At 31.8% G+C, this 16,904-nt stretch overlaps 5 protein-coding genes across 5 annotated transcripts; all 5 read left to right on the top strand.

Annotated features, from left to right (window-relative positions):
• Positions 1–515: 515 nt before the first annotated feature.
• LOC8280150 (major allergen Pru ar 1-like) lies at positions 516–1,580 on the top strand. The gene is made up of 2 exons (XM_048379524.1): positions 516–795; positions 941–1,580. The coding sequence occupies exons 1-2, from the start codon at positions 618–620 to the stop codon at positions 1,237–1,239; spliced, it is 477 nt and encodes a 158-aa protein (XP_048235481.1). The 5' UTR covers positions 516–617; the 3' UTR covers positions 1,240–1,580.
• A 2,837-nt stretch (positions 1,581–4,417) lies between these two features.
• Positions 4,418–5,297, top strand: LOC8280151 (major allergen Pru ar 1). The gene is made up of 2 exons (XM_002516951.4): positions 4,418–4,695; positions 4,823–5,297. Exons 1-2 carry the CDS (start codon positions 4,518–4,520, stop codon positions 5,116–5,118), a joined length of 474 nt encoding a protein of 157 aa, XP_002516997.1. The 5' UTR covers positions 4,418–4,517; the 3' UTR covers positions 5,119–5,297.
• Positions 5,213–6,979, top strand: LOC8280152 (major allergen Pru av 1). Its single transcript, XM_025156958.2, has 3 exons — positions 5,213–5,219; positions 6,316–6,447; positions 6,652–6,979. Exons 1-3 carry the CDS (start codon positions 5,213–5,215, stop codon positions 6,858–6,860), a joined length of 348 nt encoding a protein of 115 aa, XP_025012726.2. The 3' UTR covers positions 6,861–6,979.
• Positions 6,980–8,637: 1,658 nt separating this feature from the next.
• LOC8280153 (major allergen Pru ar 1) lies at positions 8,638–9,570 on the top strand. The gene is made up of 2 exons (XM_002516953.4): positions 8,638–8,922; positions 9,045–9,570. The coding sequence occupies exons 1-2, from the start codon at positions 8,745–8,747 to the stop codon at positions 9,338–9,340; spliced, it is 474 nt and encodes a 157-aa protein (XP_002516999.1). The 5' UTR covers positions 8,638–8,744; the 3' UTR covers positions 9,341–9,570.
• A 928-nt stretch (positions 9,571–10,498) lies between these two features.
• LOC112534516 (major allergen Pru ar 1-like) lies at positions 10,499–11,659 on the top strand. Its single transcript, XM_048379247.1, has 3 exons — positions 10,499–10,502; positions 10,777–11,082; positions 11,209–11,659. The coding sequence occupies exons 1-3, from the start codon at positions 10,499–10,501 to the stop codon at positions 11,526–11,528; spliced, it is 630 nt and encodes a 209-aa protein (XP_048235204.1). The 3' UTR covers positions 11,529–11,659.
• Positions 11,660–16,904: the final 5,245 nt, after the last annotated feature.

Raw genomic sequence — 16,904 nt, 5'->3', positions numbered from 1 at the left:
CAATCAAACTAATATTTAATTTGAGTTTCTCCATCAATCGAAATTAATAAAGATTAATTATAGTAATTGTTACACTAACTACAAGTTATGTACCTTAATCAAAAGAAAAAGAAATTAAGAGTTATAAATCTTTATTTGATATAGTAAATGGTTCATGATTTGTTTAGCCTCTAATCCACAAACAATTATATTTTAAATAAACACCATATAAAAATCAAGTTGCTTTTCTTACTCGATCTCCTAAAAGTAATATCTAAATATTATTTTTTGTTTGCTTTCCTAACACTTCTGCTGCCTTAAAAATTGGCATTAGTGTAATAAAAAAGAAATGGCACCATTCTTTTCAGAAAACGTTAGTATTATATGAGGCATCTGTATTATCTAGAATGTGTACGAGTCATCAGCAATTCCTGCTCAAGCTAGCCTTCTTTGACCTTAAACCCAAATCCGTTTAGATCTTTACAAAACTTTGACACGAAACCTCTTCATGCTCTTTCTATAAATACCTCCCTTTGCTCCTGCATTTTGCCACACTCGAGTTGCATTTCATATATAGATCCTCTTTCCTTGCTATATTCATTCTCCTTCATTCGATCTTAATTTCTCAAAAAGCCATCATGGGTGTTTTGACTTTTGAAAAGGAAATCAAAACTGCAGTTCCACAAGCCACAATGTTCAAGGTCTTTGTCCTTGAATCCCACACCTTTATCCCTAAGATTGTGCCTAACGTTAGCATAGAGATCCTTGAAGGAAATGGAGGGCCCGGAAGCATCAAAAAAACTACATTTACCGATGGTTAGTCTTAATTGTTAATAATTCATATACTATTGTTAATCATCAATCATATATTGTTTTTACAGATAAATCATGTAACCTCATAGTGATGGGGAGAATAACTTCAGTGTCGTTAAGTAAATTATTTATTGTTTTATATTTGCAGGTGGTGATGCCAAGTATATCAAAACCAAAGTTGAAGCAACAGACAAAGACAATTTCACACATAACTATACTATCATTGGAGGCGATCCATGGAGTGATAACATAGAGAAGATTTCTTATGAGATAAAAATAGTGGCTTCTCCTGATGGAGGATCCATTTGCAAGAGCAGCAGCAAGTACTATCCAAAAGAGGGTTGTGAGCTCGATGAAGACAAAATCAAAGCTGGAGCAGAGAAAGCCTTTGGCATGTTCAAGACTATTGAAGCTCATCTCTTGGCAAATCCTGATGCTTGCAACTAAAAAGTTATTGTTTTCTCCCAAAACAGTAAAAACTTCTGTGTTTGATTTTCATGGAGTGCTATGCTTTGTTTTTTTTTTTTTTCATGATTTTCTTTTTATTTCACTTTTGAATGGAACAGTTAAACCACTGTTGGCGTGATTACTAAGAGTATGTAATAAAAGAGTTTTGAATAAACGTCGTGTGGACGTTCTCTATCAATCCGACTAAAGAATACGAGATCCTGATATCATATGCTCTTCTGTATGATCAGTTACGGCTTCTTTATGCCACTCTCTGTACTGTCAGCTTGTCTACTCTCATGTATTTAAATTGCTTCTATTAATAAAATATACTTTTTTTTTCTATAATAATTCTTTTTAGAAATGAGGATGCATTTTCTTACATTATCTCTTTCCTTTTTACAAATCCTATGACCAGAAAGATTATAAAAACTATTTTCAATCTTTTTATGATTTTGACCAATTCTTTTTTCAATTTAACAATTTGCGTCACAAACTCATACTGTCATTTAAAATTACTAGCAATATGACTATAATTACCGGTCGTCAAATTAAGATATTGGTTATTGAAATTCAAAAAAGATAGAAGTTCATAATGTACGTTTAATGTCAATGTTAAAATTTATTGTCCCATATTAGAAATAAATCTTGTAGGACCGTCAGGCAAGGAAACTAAGGAAGCCGGAAGTTAAAAGAATTCGAGATCTCGGAGTCGGGTCGAGGAACACAAAGAGTTAATGGTATTTCATAACTAATCGATTACCCGGAAAGAAGAAGGGCCGGTGGTGGACATTCGAGAAAGTCGGGCCGATCAGGTGTCTTAACTGCATCTTTCCATTTTTGATTTGCAACGGCCATCAAGGACGAAGTATGATAAATAATAAATAAGAATCGTATTATAGGAGCAATTCGTTTGAAATCTATAGCAATCTTAATTTTAATTGAGAGGGAACAAAAGACACATTATTTGTAACTTTATTTCTCAGAAGTAGTCATAGAATTCTCTAATTTCCATTCTCCAATTTTTCACTTTTTGCTAAATACAAATTTACAAAAAGGCTTGTCATATTTCAGAAGTGATGTGCCCGAAACTTACGGTAAACTTAATTCTAATTGAAAAGGGAAAAGATGCTTTAAGAAAAGTGTAACTTTCAGTGTTTCAAGTCTTTTAGATTGTAATTTTTCTAATAATAACTGAGTTATCAGAATGTACATCTGTCTATACACTATGTTCTTACAGTGGTTAATAATATAAAAGAACTTTAGAAGACCTGGAATATAATTGAAGTATAAGTATAGTTACAGTTTTGAGTTTGTAATTAGAGAATGAAAGAGATGAATAAGAGGGATAGTAATATAGTTATAAAGTTCTAATCTGTTTAATTTAATTATTTAATTAGAATAAATAAAGACTGTTATTGGAGGCAATCCTGAAGTGATAATTTGGAGAAAATGTCTTGTAACATAAAAATAATGAATTCTCCTGTTGCAAAAGGAGCAGTAAATACTATCCAAATGAGGGCTGTGAGGATGCATTTTCTTACACTGTCTCTTTCCTTTCTTGACTTTGACCAATTCTTTTTTTTTTTTTTTTCATTTAACAATTGGTATCGCAAACTCATAATGTCATAAAATGGAAAATAGTAGCAAAGCAATTGCTATTTATGATTATAATTACTGAACGTCAAAATTAAAAAAATATTGGTTAATGTCGCATAATTAGAAAAACAAAAAGCTTGTCGTATTCTAGAAACAATTGGTTTGAAATTTACAGCAATCTTAATTTTAATTGAGAGGGGACAAAAACACATTATTTGTTATTTTATTAACTGATTTTTTTTTTAGAAATCATAATTCGATAATTGTAACTTTATTTCTCAGAAGATATAAAATTCTCTATTTTTCTATTCTTGAATTTTACTATCTGCCAAATACAAATTCACAAAAGGCTTGTCATATTCTTATAAGTGACGTGGCAGAAATTCATAGTAATTTTAATTGTAATTGAAAGGGGGAAAAGGTGCTTTATACGTTTCAAGTCTTCTATATTATAATTTTGCAACAATAACTAAGTTATAAGAATGTATATCTGGCTTCCTATTCACAATGGTTAATAATATAACACAACTTCAACTTCAACTTCAACTCTCAAATAAAATTATTTAATACTAATAAATATATATTAATTTGATATATTATTAAAAAATATCAGATAAATATTTGCTTAAAATTTTTTAAGTATTATGTCTAGATGCAGATTTGGTAAATAAGCAGAACTGAATATACATGTGTCAATTATTGGTTTGTACAAAATATAATTATGAAATTTTACCTTTCAAATTATTATTATTATTATTATTATTTATCATATTCTTTTAAAAAATTTGTAAGAGAATGATACGTTGAGATATCTTGCATTACAAGATAAGCTTTAGAATTTAGAAAATATAATTTAATTTTTAATATAAAAAAAATCTCAAAAACATAATATATATATATATATATCTGGATGAGCACAAAAGTCATGGTATTAACGTAAAAAATCCGAAAAATGCGGTCCCTTAACAACGGAGTGAGAAGAGGTTTGATGACGGCAACAGGTTTTAAAAGTCAACTATTCTCGCAAAGAATCTTCAACAGTCTCCTCCAAAATAAGCAGCCCGGATTGACCGTCAGGAAAAACATTTCATATTAATTAGAATTTTTTATATTATTTTCTGGGCCCACATTGCCTGAGCTCCGTCGCTCTCCTTGTACAATCTTATCTAGGTTTTTTCTTTTTTCTTTCTCTTTTTGTCATGCATGTATGGAATTTAAAGCAAAAACCAGATAGGATCCTAAATGAATAATTGGAAAATGCTATTAACTTTTATAGCAGAGTAACTCCATAAGGAAAAGTCGATATCCATATATATCTAATAAGACCTTTCATTTCCATTGACGGCAAGCCGGCAATTATATATTTTTCCGAATTCTGTCGGCACTATTCTATTCATTTCTACAGGCAATTATTTCCTAAAATACTGGTTTAGAAAACATAACTTTTCAGAATATCTAGAAGGTAATGGAATCATATTAATACATATTACCCCACCAGCTTTTTATTTAATTCATTCTCAAGCTTGCTTTCTATGACTTTTCAGCAAATTCGTTTGCTTCTATAAGTACTTCCCTATGCTCTTGCATTTTGCCACACCTCACTTCGATATACATTCTACAAATCCTTAAATCTTCTTCCTCGTTCATTCCCTTCACCTCATCTTTTACCAGAAGCCATCATGGGTGTTTTGACTTTTGAGAAGGAAATTACAACTTCAATCCCACAAGCCAAAATGTTCAAGGCCTTTATTCTTGAATCTGACACTCTTATCCCTAAGGTTTTGCCTCAGGTTAGTATAGAGTTCCTTGAAGGAAATGGCGGACCCGGAACCATCAAGAAAACTTCCTTTGCTGAAGGTTAGTTTTAATTGTTCTAAGGACATATATTCAGTGTTATATGTATGTGTATTGCTCAAATTAACAACTAAATAACCAATTAAGTATTAGATAATTAATTTCTTATTTCATGCTTTTTTTTTTGTAGGTGGTGAAGTTAAGTATATTAAGACCAGAGTTGAAGCAACAGATAAAGACAATTTCACACACTGCTACAGTGTCATTGGAGGTGAGCCATGGATGAATGAACTAGAGAAGACTTCTTATGAAATTAAAGTAGTGGCTTCTCCTGATGGAGGATCTATTATCAAGAGCATCAGCAAGTACTATCCTAAGGAAGGTTGTGAGATCAATGAAGAAAAAGTCAAGGCTGGCGCAGAAAAAGCCTTCGGCATGTTTAAGGCCATTGAGGCTTATGTTTTGGCAAATCCAGATGCCTGCTAATTTATTTAATTTTGTATTTTAATTTTTCTTTGGGTGGAAGGTCAAACCACTTTTGACCTCGTAATAAAAGTTTGAAATTATAAACTTGTATTGAATGGTTGGTTTATAGTCTACGGACTAATTATGGAGCATAAGCCCCAACGTCATAATAAAAATATCGTGATTTTTGTTTGTTTTAATTACTATCTTTTCAATATGTTATTATATATGTTCCTTTATTTTTTATTCGTTATACTAAATATCTTTTATGTTTGTTATTACCAAAAGTTAACTAGTTAATAGAACAATTTAAAAAATTAAAAATTCTATTTGATCTCTTGATGTAATGAAATTATTGAGAGATTAAACAGTATTAAATTGAAACAATATATTTATTGTTACATTTTCAAGAAAAAAATTAATGCTATATTTTAATAACGTGAATGATTCTTTTATCAAATTAGGGTAGACTTGTTATTCAATTTTGGCTCAACTAACTCCTTTTATTTAAAAAATAAATAAATAAGTCATCTTTTAATTTTATTTAGTTAAGAACTTACTTATTTTTTTAGGAAAGGAAATACATATAAAATAATAATAAACCCGTTATAATTCGATAAATAATGTATTTTATCCGACTTAATAGGCAATCAAAATTTTTCTCAAGAATATTAAATATTATTTTATATTAAATTAACCAAAACTTGTCAAAATTTTATGAATGATATAGAATCTATATGGCACTAGTTGATTTTTGACAGAATTGGATGGCAAGGGTATTTATTATAATGATTGAGAATAAAACAACATAATAATAAAAGATTGAATTATTCGAAAAAGAAACAAAAGATTGAAAATGTAGGAAGATACTAATATAATACACTAAAATACAAGAGAGTGTAACAAAAGATTAAATTAATATTAATTTCTGTCCCCATTGCGTTAGCTTAGACACTCTTTATTATACAATCTTATCTAGTTATCTTTATCTCTAGATAAAACAAAAAATTCAATCAGCTTTAGAGTTAATTTCAATCATAGAAGAAGGTGGCTTCTTATTAATAATAACTTCCCTTTAATTAAAATCTTCTTTTAATAGTAGAACACTAGGCAACATGAATTCATTCAGGAAATACAACAGGAGAGATTTGAAATGCTATAAACTATTCTTTTTAATCTTTTTTGAGAACATAAATGCTATAAACTATTAATACTTAGGCAAAGACCACTATCCCAAACCAGTAATTGAATCTGATACTCTTATTCCCAAGATTTTACCTCAGATTAATATAGAATTCCTTGAAAGTAATGGAGGACCTGGAACCATCAAGAAAACTACCTATAATGAAGGTTAGCATTAATTCTTCAGAATTCATATCTTTAGTGCTATATGTAGGTACATTGATCAAATTAATAACTTTAAAAGCAATTAAGATTTCAATAATTAATATGCTCTTTTATAGGTTTCAAATGATGAAATTAAGTATATTAAGACCAAAATTGAAGCAACAGATAAAAGATAATTTCACCCACTGCTGTATATTTGGAGGCAAGCATGGATAGATGAACTAGAGAAGACTTCTTATGAAATTAAAGTAGTAGATTCTTTTGATGGAGGGTCCATTATCAAGAACATCAGCAAGTATTACCCAAAGGAAGGTTGCAAGCTCAACGAAGAAAGAACCAAGGCTGAAGCAGTGAAGGCTTTTGGCAAATTTAAGATTATTGAAACTTATGTCTTAACAAATCTTGATGCCTGCTAATTTGTATAATACCTAATTTTAGGGTTAATAATTGGTTTCATGTTTTCTTATATTTATATTTCTTTCGTTTTCTTTTTATCTTTTTTCGAGTGGCAGGTCAAACTATATTTTGACCCGATGATAATCAATAGATTAACTAAAGAGAATATTCTCTTGTAAAATGATGGATTACTCATTAATTCTTCTTAGAATATTATTAAATTTTAAGTATGACTAGCTAAAATATTTAAATTAAATATATATAATCTATCATTATCCCACAGTCAATTCACAATCTCTCACAATTGGCAAAGAGTGAATTGTGAATCTGACTCTTCAGTTCTTGTTGACAGTTGCAGCAATAACAATGGAGTCCCTTGAGAAATTTTTCTTGAGGAGATTACTGAAGGTGCTATATTTCTGCTGTTAGAAGATCACAAAATCTATTGGCGGATTGGATTAGTAAGAATGTCCAATTTTCTGTATGATCCTGGATGGTATGTTAACCCTCCAAACGAACTTGTTAAACTCTTCACATGTACAGATGATGTAACTCCTATCTATCAATGAATTTGATCACTACTGAGCCAAAAAGTAAAAAACAAAAAACAAAAACAAAAATCTATGTTATCCATTGCAAACCAGCCAAGCATGACTCCTGGAACTAGCCAATTATGACAGCATGTGACAGGAATAATCGGACAAGAATTCCCACCCACCAAATATATTAATTTCTATGACAGACAGGAAAGAATGAAAAGGAAAAACAACTACTAAAAATACGCTCTTTTATCCTATCAAAGGTTTTACTTGTATTTTTACTAAATTTTAAAGAATTTTGAGCCTCCTTCAAAGTAAGCAGCATGGATTGACAGTGAAAAAGAATATCAAATAGAATGACAAAGTTTATATTTCAAACCACACATTGCGTTAGTTTAATTATATCTCTAAATAGAACATCATACTTATTTTAAAAAAATTAATTTCAGTAACAGAGGTGACTTCGTATTAGTCATGACCCTTTTAGTTTAATATAACCATTTGTACTGATAGTAGCCCCCAAGGTAAGTAACATGTTTTAATTACCTAGAGCCCAAAATTCAACATGAATTCATCCAAAAAATAGAGGATTAAATTGAGCTATCATACTGCTAACACAAATTTAATATGTTCTAGTTGCACATAGACAATGATTCAAAATAAATAATTTCTTTTAATAAAATAGGAAGAAAAAAATCACAATAATACACATGAGTATTTTGACTAGATTGATCTCCTTGTCTAGCATTCACATTATATAATCTCCCTCAACCTGATATATTAATAAAATAATAAATAAGATTCTACAGAATATTTTGCTTTGTTAACAGAAAAAATAAAAGAAAGATGTTAACACTTCTTGATTGTGTTGTAATATGTAAAGTAATATGCCTAACCTTCTACAAATGAGTTTTGGCTCAATAGTATTTCTGAAGTTGTTTAAATATAAAAGAAAGGAAAACAAACAACAGGTTGCTACACAGAAGAGTCTATATAATACATACCATTCATTTCTATTGGGCAACTTTTCTTTAGAATACTGGTTAAAGAAAAAACAAAGAAAAACGTATTCTTTAGGGTACTTCCCAAACGCGGCCGTATCTAGAAGGTCAAGAAATCATATTAATAGCACACCAGCCTTTTCATTTAATTCATTCTCAAGCTTGATTTCTATGACCTTTCTGCAAATTCGTTTGCTGCTTTACACGGAATATTTTGACAATAAAACATAACACCTATTCTATAAATACTTCGTTTTGCTATTGCATTTTGCCACAACTCACTTGGATAAACATTCTACAAGTCCTTAAATCCTCTTCCTTGTTCATTCAATTCCCTTCACTTGATCTTTTACCAAAAGCCATCATGGGTGTTTTGACTTTTGAGAAGGAGATTACAACTTCAATCCCACAAGCCAAAATGTTTAAGGTTTTCATCCTTGAATCTGACACTCTTATCCCCAAAATTATGCCTCAGGTTAGTATAGAGTTCCTTGAAGGAAATGGCGGACCTGGAACCATCAAGAAAACTTCATTTGCTGAAGGTTAGCTATATATAATCAAAAGTTATATATTCTGTGTTAGATATATGTGCATTGCTAAAATTAATAATTAAAAAAGTAATAAATATTTAGATAATTAATGTGTTCTTTCATGCTTTTTGTAGGTGGTGAAATTAAATATATTAAGACCAAAATTGAAGCAACAGATAAAGATAATTTTATACACTGCTACAATGTTATTGGAGGTGAGCCATGGATGGATGAACTAGAGAAAACTTCTTATGAAATTAAGATAGTGGCTTCTCCTGATGGAGGATCCATTGTCAAGAGCATCAGCAAGTACTATCCTAAGGAAGGTTGTCAGATCAATGAAGAAAGAGTCAAGGCTGGAGCAGAGAAAGCCTTTAGCATGTTCAAGGCTATTGAGGCTTATGTCTTGGCAAATCCAGATGCCTGCTAATTTTATCTTTCCAACTCTGGAGTGAAGAATTCGTTTCTATATTTTCTTTTCTTTTGTTGTACTTTTCTTTTTTTTTTTGAATGGAGGGTCAAACCGCTTTTGACCCAACAATAAAAATTTGATATTATATACTTTGTATTGAATTATTAATTTATACTCTATTAATGGATCGGTTATAGAGTATAAGCCCTAAGTTATGTGAGAAATATATTGTGATTTTCTTTATTTTAGTTCCTATGTCTTTTCAGTATTATGCTATTATGTCTATTTTTAATTTGTTATCCTAAATGTTTTCTGCATTTTTATTAAAAGGTAACTAGTTAATGAACAATTTAAGAAATTTATTTGGCCCCTAATTTTGTATGTAATTAAATTTTTCTAAAATTAGACTTTATTAAATTAATGCAAGATATTTGTTGGTACATTTAAAAAAAATTAACACTATATTAAAATCATATATATAGTTATTTTAATTTAACTAAAATGCATCAAAATTCTATAAATCAAATATAATTTTTATTTTTAAATAATTAATTGACTAAATAGTTGATTTTTGACAACTAGATGGAAGAGATATTTAGTGTAATGAATTGAAAATAAAAGAACATATAAAAAATTGATAACATAGGAAGACTCTAATATAACACACTAAAATACATTAGTATTTATTAATTGCTCTAAGAGAAATATATTCAAAACATAAAAAAAAAAAAAAAAAAAAATCATAATATACCTTCTATCGATCATCCAGCGGTTTGATAACGGAATTTCTCAATCTGATAAGAGACTTGATCATCATTTAAGTTTCACTTTGATTTTAACTAAATCACAAAGAATTCTGTACCTCCTCCAATATAAGCAATCCGGATTGACAATTGAAAAAATCGATCATATTTCATATTAATTAGGGTAACAAAATTTACATTTCAAGCCTAAAACATAAAATCTAATCATCTTCTATGTTAATTTCAGTCACAGAAAAAAGGGGCTTCTTATCCATAACGACTTTCCTTTTATTAAAATCATTTATTCTAACAGTAGAACACTAGGCAAATAACATGTTTTACTTAAATTACAACATGAATACATTCAGAGAATACAGGGGAGGCTTGGAATGCTATAAACTATCTATACTTTGGCAAAGACCATCGATTCAAAATGAGTAATTGAAATGCTATAGACTATTTTCTTTTTCTTTTTCTTGACAAATTGCTATATGTTAATCAGACCGTTCATTTGTATTGGCGGCTAACCGGTAAATATCTATTTTTTAAGAGTGCTGTTATTACATATTATTGCCACTTATTATTTAAGATACAACTTCAGAAAATAAATAAAATAAATAAACCTATTCTTCACGATTCTGTCAAAAGGAGCCATTATTCTGACCTTTCTGCAAGTTCATTTAATCTCTTTTGAAGGAATATTTTGACAAGAAACCACGACACTTATAAATACTTGCCCTTGCTCTTGCTTTTTACCACATCTCACTTCGACATCTATTCTTCAAACTTTTAAATCCCCTTCCGTGTTCAGTCCTTTCACTAGATTTATAAAGGCCATCGTGGGTGTTGTAACTTTTGAGAAGGAAATTACAACTTCAATCCCACAAGCCAAAACATTCAAGACCTTTATCCTTGAATCTGACACTCTTATCTCCAAGATTTTGCCTCAGATTAATATAGAGTTCCTTGAAGGAAATAGAGAATCCGGAACCGTGAAGAAGACTACCTTTACTGAAGGTTAGCTTTAATTGTTCAAAATTAATATCTTTATTGATATATATAGGTGTATTGCTCAAATTAATAACTCCAAAAAAACGATTACAATATATTTGAATAATTAATATGCTATTTTATGGGTTGCAGGTGGTGAAGATAAGTATATTAAGACTAAAATTGAAGCAACGGATAAAGATAACTTCACACACTGCTCCAATGTTGTTGGAGGCAAGCCATGGCTGGATGAACTAGAGAAGACTTCTTATAAAAGTAAAGTAGTAGCTTCTTTTGATGGAGGATCCATTATCAAGAGCGTTAGCAAGTACTACCTAAAGGAGGATTGTGAGCTCGACGAAGAAAGCATCAAGGCTGGAGCAGAGAAGGCCTTTGGCGTATTTAAAGCTATTGAAGCGTATATCTTAAAAATTCTAATGGTGGATATTTTAGTCATTTTGTATAATTATTAGAATTTATATTAAGAGTTATTTATGTAATAATACTTGTTGGAGATAAAGATACATATATTTTTTATCTATCAGATAGACTTATATTGGTATACTTATCTCTAGGGAGACTTATCTCTAGAGAGACTTACTTAGAGGAGGACTTTTCTCTCTATATATATCTATACAAACCTATTTCTAGGGAAAATGAAGAGAGCTCTCTCCTATATGCTATATACATATGTCCACCATTATTTTCTCTACAGTTTTTTCATAAACACTGTAGTCTAGTTTTCATTTTTTTTTTTTTAGATTTAAAGAGCTTTCAAGAAGTGGAAAGTGAGAACCAATCATCTTCCTACTTAAAGAAATTTTGAATCTAGATGAAGCTTTTATTTTATTGTTTTATGTATTTCTATTTACTACCATGATTATTAGGTTAAATATATTATGCCAGTTTTCCTAAGTGTTTAGTTTAGCCTTTTTACTTATGTATGAACCTTGTTATTTATTTATTTAATGAGTGATTTCCTTACCTTCATATTTTTATTAGTTTCAGTTATTATTATTAGTTAACCATCATAGTAATTTAATGATAATAATTGTTATGAGAATATTTATGTTGAATGTATTAGAGACGTCATCTTTGCTTCAATATATGCTGGTAAAAGAATCTTTAGTTGCATCATTAGCTTGAGTAATTAAAGTAAAAGACACATCACCATCTCATTCATTAGATATGGGCTTAAAGGAAATAAAGAGATTACTAAGTAAATGGTTAGGCTAAATACTGTTTTTAGTATATAGTTTTAAATAATAAGTATTTATATTTGTATTACATATTTATTTATTATTTTTTTACTTTACTTTATGAATATTATTCTCTCAAAAATACTGATTTAAAGTGCTTAGATCTATTTTTGTTGTTTTCTGTTGATAATTAGTCTTTATAATAAGTGGCATTATAGTTCCTTAAGAGATTGATTTTGTAAACTTACCCTTACTATAAAAATAGTTCGTGCACTTGCAAATACTAACTTAAACACATGAGAAATGATTAACTCTTGTTTATCAATGAAATTGACCACTACTGATCCAAAAAACAACAAAACTCTATGGTTATCCATTGCAATCAACCAAGCATGACTCCTAGAACATCCACCCACCAAATATATTCATTTATATGACAGAGGAAAGACTGAAAAGGAAAAATAACTATTGAATAAATGTTCGACTCTTGGAAGGGGGATGCATTTTCTTTAAGTAATCAGATTAAGAAATAATTTGGGCTATCCATTAATAAAATTTTCTATTTCATTCGATCAGGATCTAATTCATTATATTTCTTAAAGAGTTAAAAGATAAATAAAGTTATGATGATTTTACAAAGCCACAATCTAATTTATGTTATTGATGAGCACAAAAACGTATTATATTTGTTGGGTTTTTTTTTTCTTTCTTTGTTTTTTTTGACCCATGAGGAAAGCCCAACCATTGAGCATATTAAAGTCTTATTTAGACTTTCTATTTTGGGAGCATATTATTATAAAAACGTCTAGGGCTAGGGTTTTTTTTTTTACCAAGACTTTATATATTAAAAGAAAAGAGAGAGGTGAAGAGAGGAGAATACACAGCAGCAGAAAAGTTCCGTTTCCCGTAGATTGAACCGTTGGATCGTCGTGATTTTTGGACAGCAGCTACACAGCATCTGGGCCAATATTTTGGACGGTGAAGATCGGGTTTTGAGGTCCGGAGGTCGGGTTTCGTTGGTCTGGACAGTAGCTAATTTTCTGGTGATATATTTCTTATCTTGGCTCTATTTTGATTCCATACACCTTGATGTGCTTACTTCCAAGGATATGATGATTTTGTATGCCTCTAGTATTATCTAGAAAAGACTTTGTATTGCTCCTTTGATGATGATAATGGATTTAAGCGGCCAAAATGGTCCCGTGGTTTTTCCCTAGTTTATAGGTTTTCCACGCTAAAATTTCGGTGTCTTTGTGTTGTTGTGTGCTTACTGTTTTAGCTCAATATCTTGGTGCATAGCAGTGATATTGTGTGTGTTCTAATTGCATTAAGAACATCCTATTTGTTTGCATCCTCGGGGTTCATTCAAGTTGGGAAAGTTTAGACAAACAGAGATTAATTCCGCATTTATTTGTTTACCGTTTGTGGCTGTTTTTCCTATCAAATTGGTATCAGAGCCTGGTTCTTCTATATTGGGTTAAACTTGTTTGAATGATGGAAGCTAACACAAGTAGGATGATTAATTTGAATGGTTCTAATTATCATATTTGGAAAGGCAAGATGGAAGACCTACTTTATGTGAAGGATTATTATTTGCCTGTGTTTAATACTGATAAACCTGAGAGTAAAACAGATGCAAAGTGGAATATTTTGCATAGACAGGTTTGTGGGTATATTCGTCAATGGGTTGATGATAATGTTTTGAACCATATCAGCGGAGAGACTCATGCTCGCACTTTGTGGAACAAGCTTGAACAGTTGTATGCTAGAAAAACCGGAAACAATAAATTGTTCTTAATAAAACAGATGATGAGCTTGAAATACCATGATGGAACTCCTGTCACTGATCATTTGAATTCTTTTCAGGGAATCATAAATCAACTTGCAGGAATGGGTATCAAGTTTGAAGATGAGATACAAGGCTTGTGGCTCCTGGGCACTTTACCGGACTCATGGGAAACTTTTAGGACATCATTGTCCAACTCTGCAGCAGATGGTATTATCACCATGGAATTAGCTAAAGGCAGTGTTTTAAATGAAGAGATGAGAAGAAAGTCACAAGGTTCCTCTTCACATTCTGATGTCTTAGTTACAAAAAGCAGGGGGAGAAGTCAGAGTAGAGGTCCAGGTAACAAAGGGAAGCATCGAAGTAAATCCAAAGGAAAGTTTGCTGATTTTGAATGCTATCATTGTGGTAGAAAAGGGCACACAATACGGTTCTGCAGGCAATTGAAAAAGGAGAAGAAGAAGAGCGATTACAGCAATCAAAAGAACCATAAGAAAGATGAGGGTAGTAATGGCAATGCTGAAGTTAACATTACTACCGATGAGTTCCTTATTTGTTCTGATCTTGATATGATCAATATTGCACATGATGATTCGAGCTGGGTTGTTGATAGTGGTGCTACATGTCATGTAACATCACAGAGGGATTTTATTCATCTTATACTCCGGTAACTTTGGTAATGTTAGGATGGGTAATAATGGACTATCAAAGATTGCAGGCATCGGAGATATTTGTTTGAAGTTTGACACTTTGGGATAGAGTTGGTTTTACATAATGTAAAACATGTTCCGGATATGAGACTTAATTTGATCTCTGCGGGCCTACTTGATGACGATGGTTACAGTAACAACTTTGGTAATGGAATATGGAAACTCGGTTGTGGTTCTTTGATCGTGGCTAGAGGTAAAAGATGCTCAAAGTTGTACATGACACATCCGAAGATCTTCGAGGATAGGGTCAATCTTGTGGTGAATCGACATGACTGATTTATGGCATAAGAGACTTGGTCACATGAGTGAAAAGGGATGTCTCTTTTGTTGAAGAGAAATGTGTTCACTTGGGTGTGCATGATATTCATCTAAAGAAGTGTTCTCACCGCTTGGCGGTGGTTTCCTTTAAGAGCCATCCTCCTTCCAGGAAGGAGAGTATACTTGATCTGGTGCACTCTGATGTTTGTGGTCCTATGAAGACTAGGACACTTGGTGGTTGCTCCTACTTTGTCACATTCATTGATGATCACTCCAGAAAGGTATGGGTTTATACCTTGAAATCTAAAGATCAAGTATTTGAAGTGTTTAAGCAGTTTCATGCCTCGGTTGAGAGACAGACTGGAAAGAAGCTTAAGTGTATTCGGACAGATAATGGAGGTGAATACATTGGCCCATTTGATGCTTATTGTAGAGATCATGGTATTCGACATCAAAAGAGTCCTCCCAAGACACCACAGTTGAACGGATTAGCAGAGCGGATGAACAGAACTTTGATAGAGCGTGTTAGATGTTTGTTGTCACATTCAGGGCTGCCAAGTTCATTTTGGGGAGAAGCTTTGAATATAGCGGTACATGTTATTAATCTAACTCCTTGTGTTCCTTTGTCTTTTGATGTACCTGACAGGGTTTGGAGTGGCAAAGATGTTTCTTACGGTCACTTAAGGGTCTTTGGATGCAAAGCTTTTATGCACATTCCTAAAGATGAAAGATCAAAGCTTGATGTGAAGTCAAAACCATGTATTTTCTTGGGTTATGGCCAAGATGAGTTTGGTTACAGATTATATGATCCTGTCCACAAGAAACTTATTCGAAGCCGAGATGTTGTGTTTGTTGAAGATCAGACCTTGAAAGATGTTGAGAAGAAAAAGACAGTTCCTCAACATAATGATGATATTACTGATTTGGATCCAGTGCCTCCTCAGCATGTAGAACCACCTCTTGACGATGATGTTCAAAATGATGAACAATATGATACTGATGATATTGATGCTCCGGAGGTGGATGAAGAATTTCATTCAGTACAGACGTGCCACCATTTGTCCCACTTAGGCGGTCTACAAGAGATCGTCATCCTTCCACTCGTTTTTCGGCCTAATGAGTATGTCTTACTCAACGATGGGGGAGAGCCTGAGTGTTATGCAGAGGCCATGGAAGATGAGCACAAAAGGGAGTGGGTTGAAGCCATGCAAGATGAGATGAATTCCTTATATGAGAATAATACTTTTGAGTTAGTGAAGTTGCCTAAAGGCAAGAGAGCTTTGAAGAACAAGTGGGTCTACAAAGTGAAAATCAAGAGCACACCGCACAACCTAGGTACAAGGCTAGATTGGTGGTCAAAGGGTTCGGAGAAAGGGTATTGACTTTGATGAGATTTTCTCTCCCGGTCGTGAAGATGGGATCTATTCGTGTTGTTCTTGGTTTGGCGTGACCTTGATCTTGAGGTTGAACAGGATGGATGTCAAAACAGCTTTTCTTCATGGTGACTTGGATAAAGAAATCTACATGGAGCAACCTGAAGGTTTTCAGGTTAAGGGAAAAGAAGGCTATGTGTGTAGACTTCAAAAGAGTCTTTATGGGTTGAAGCAAGCACCAAGACAGTGGTACAAGAAGTTTGAGTCAGTTATGGGGGAGCAAAATTACCGAAAGACTACTTTAGACCATTGTGTTTTCTTCCAGAGGTTTGGTGATGATGATTTCATCATTTTATTGTTATATGTTGATGACATGTTAATTGTTGGCAAGAATGCAGAAAGAATTACTCAGCTGAAGATACAATTGAGCAAGTCTTTTGCTATGAAAGACTTGGGGCCAAAGTAAAATATATTCTTGGCATTCGGATCACTCGAGATAGAGCTTTGAAGAAGCTACACATGT

Source organism: Ricinus communis, chromosome 9 (genome assembly GCF_019578655.1).
Source record: "Ricinus communis isolate WT05 ecotype wild-type chromosome 9, ASM1957865v1, whole genome shotgun sequence".
Classification (NCBI taxonomy): Eukaryota; Viridiplantae; Streptophyta; class Magnoliopsida; order Malpighiales; family Euphorbiaceae; genus Ricinus; species Ricinus communis.
The sequence above is the reverse complement of the archived record's forward strand: the minus strand, read 5'-3'. Positions and strand labels throughout refer to the sequence as shown.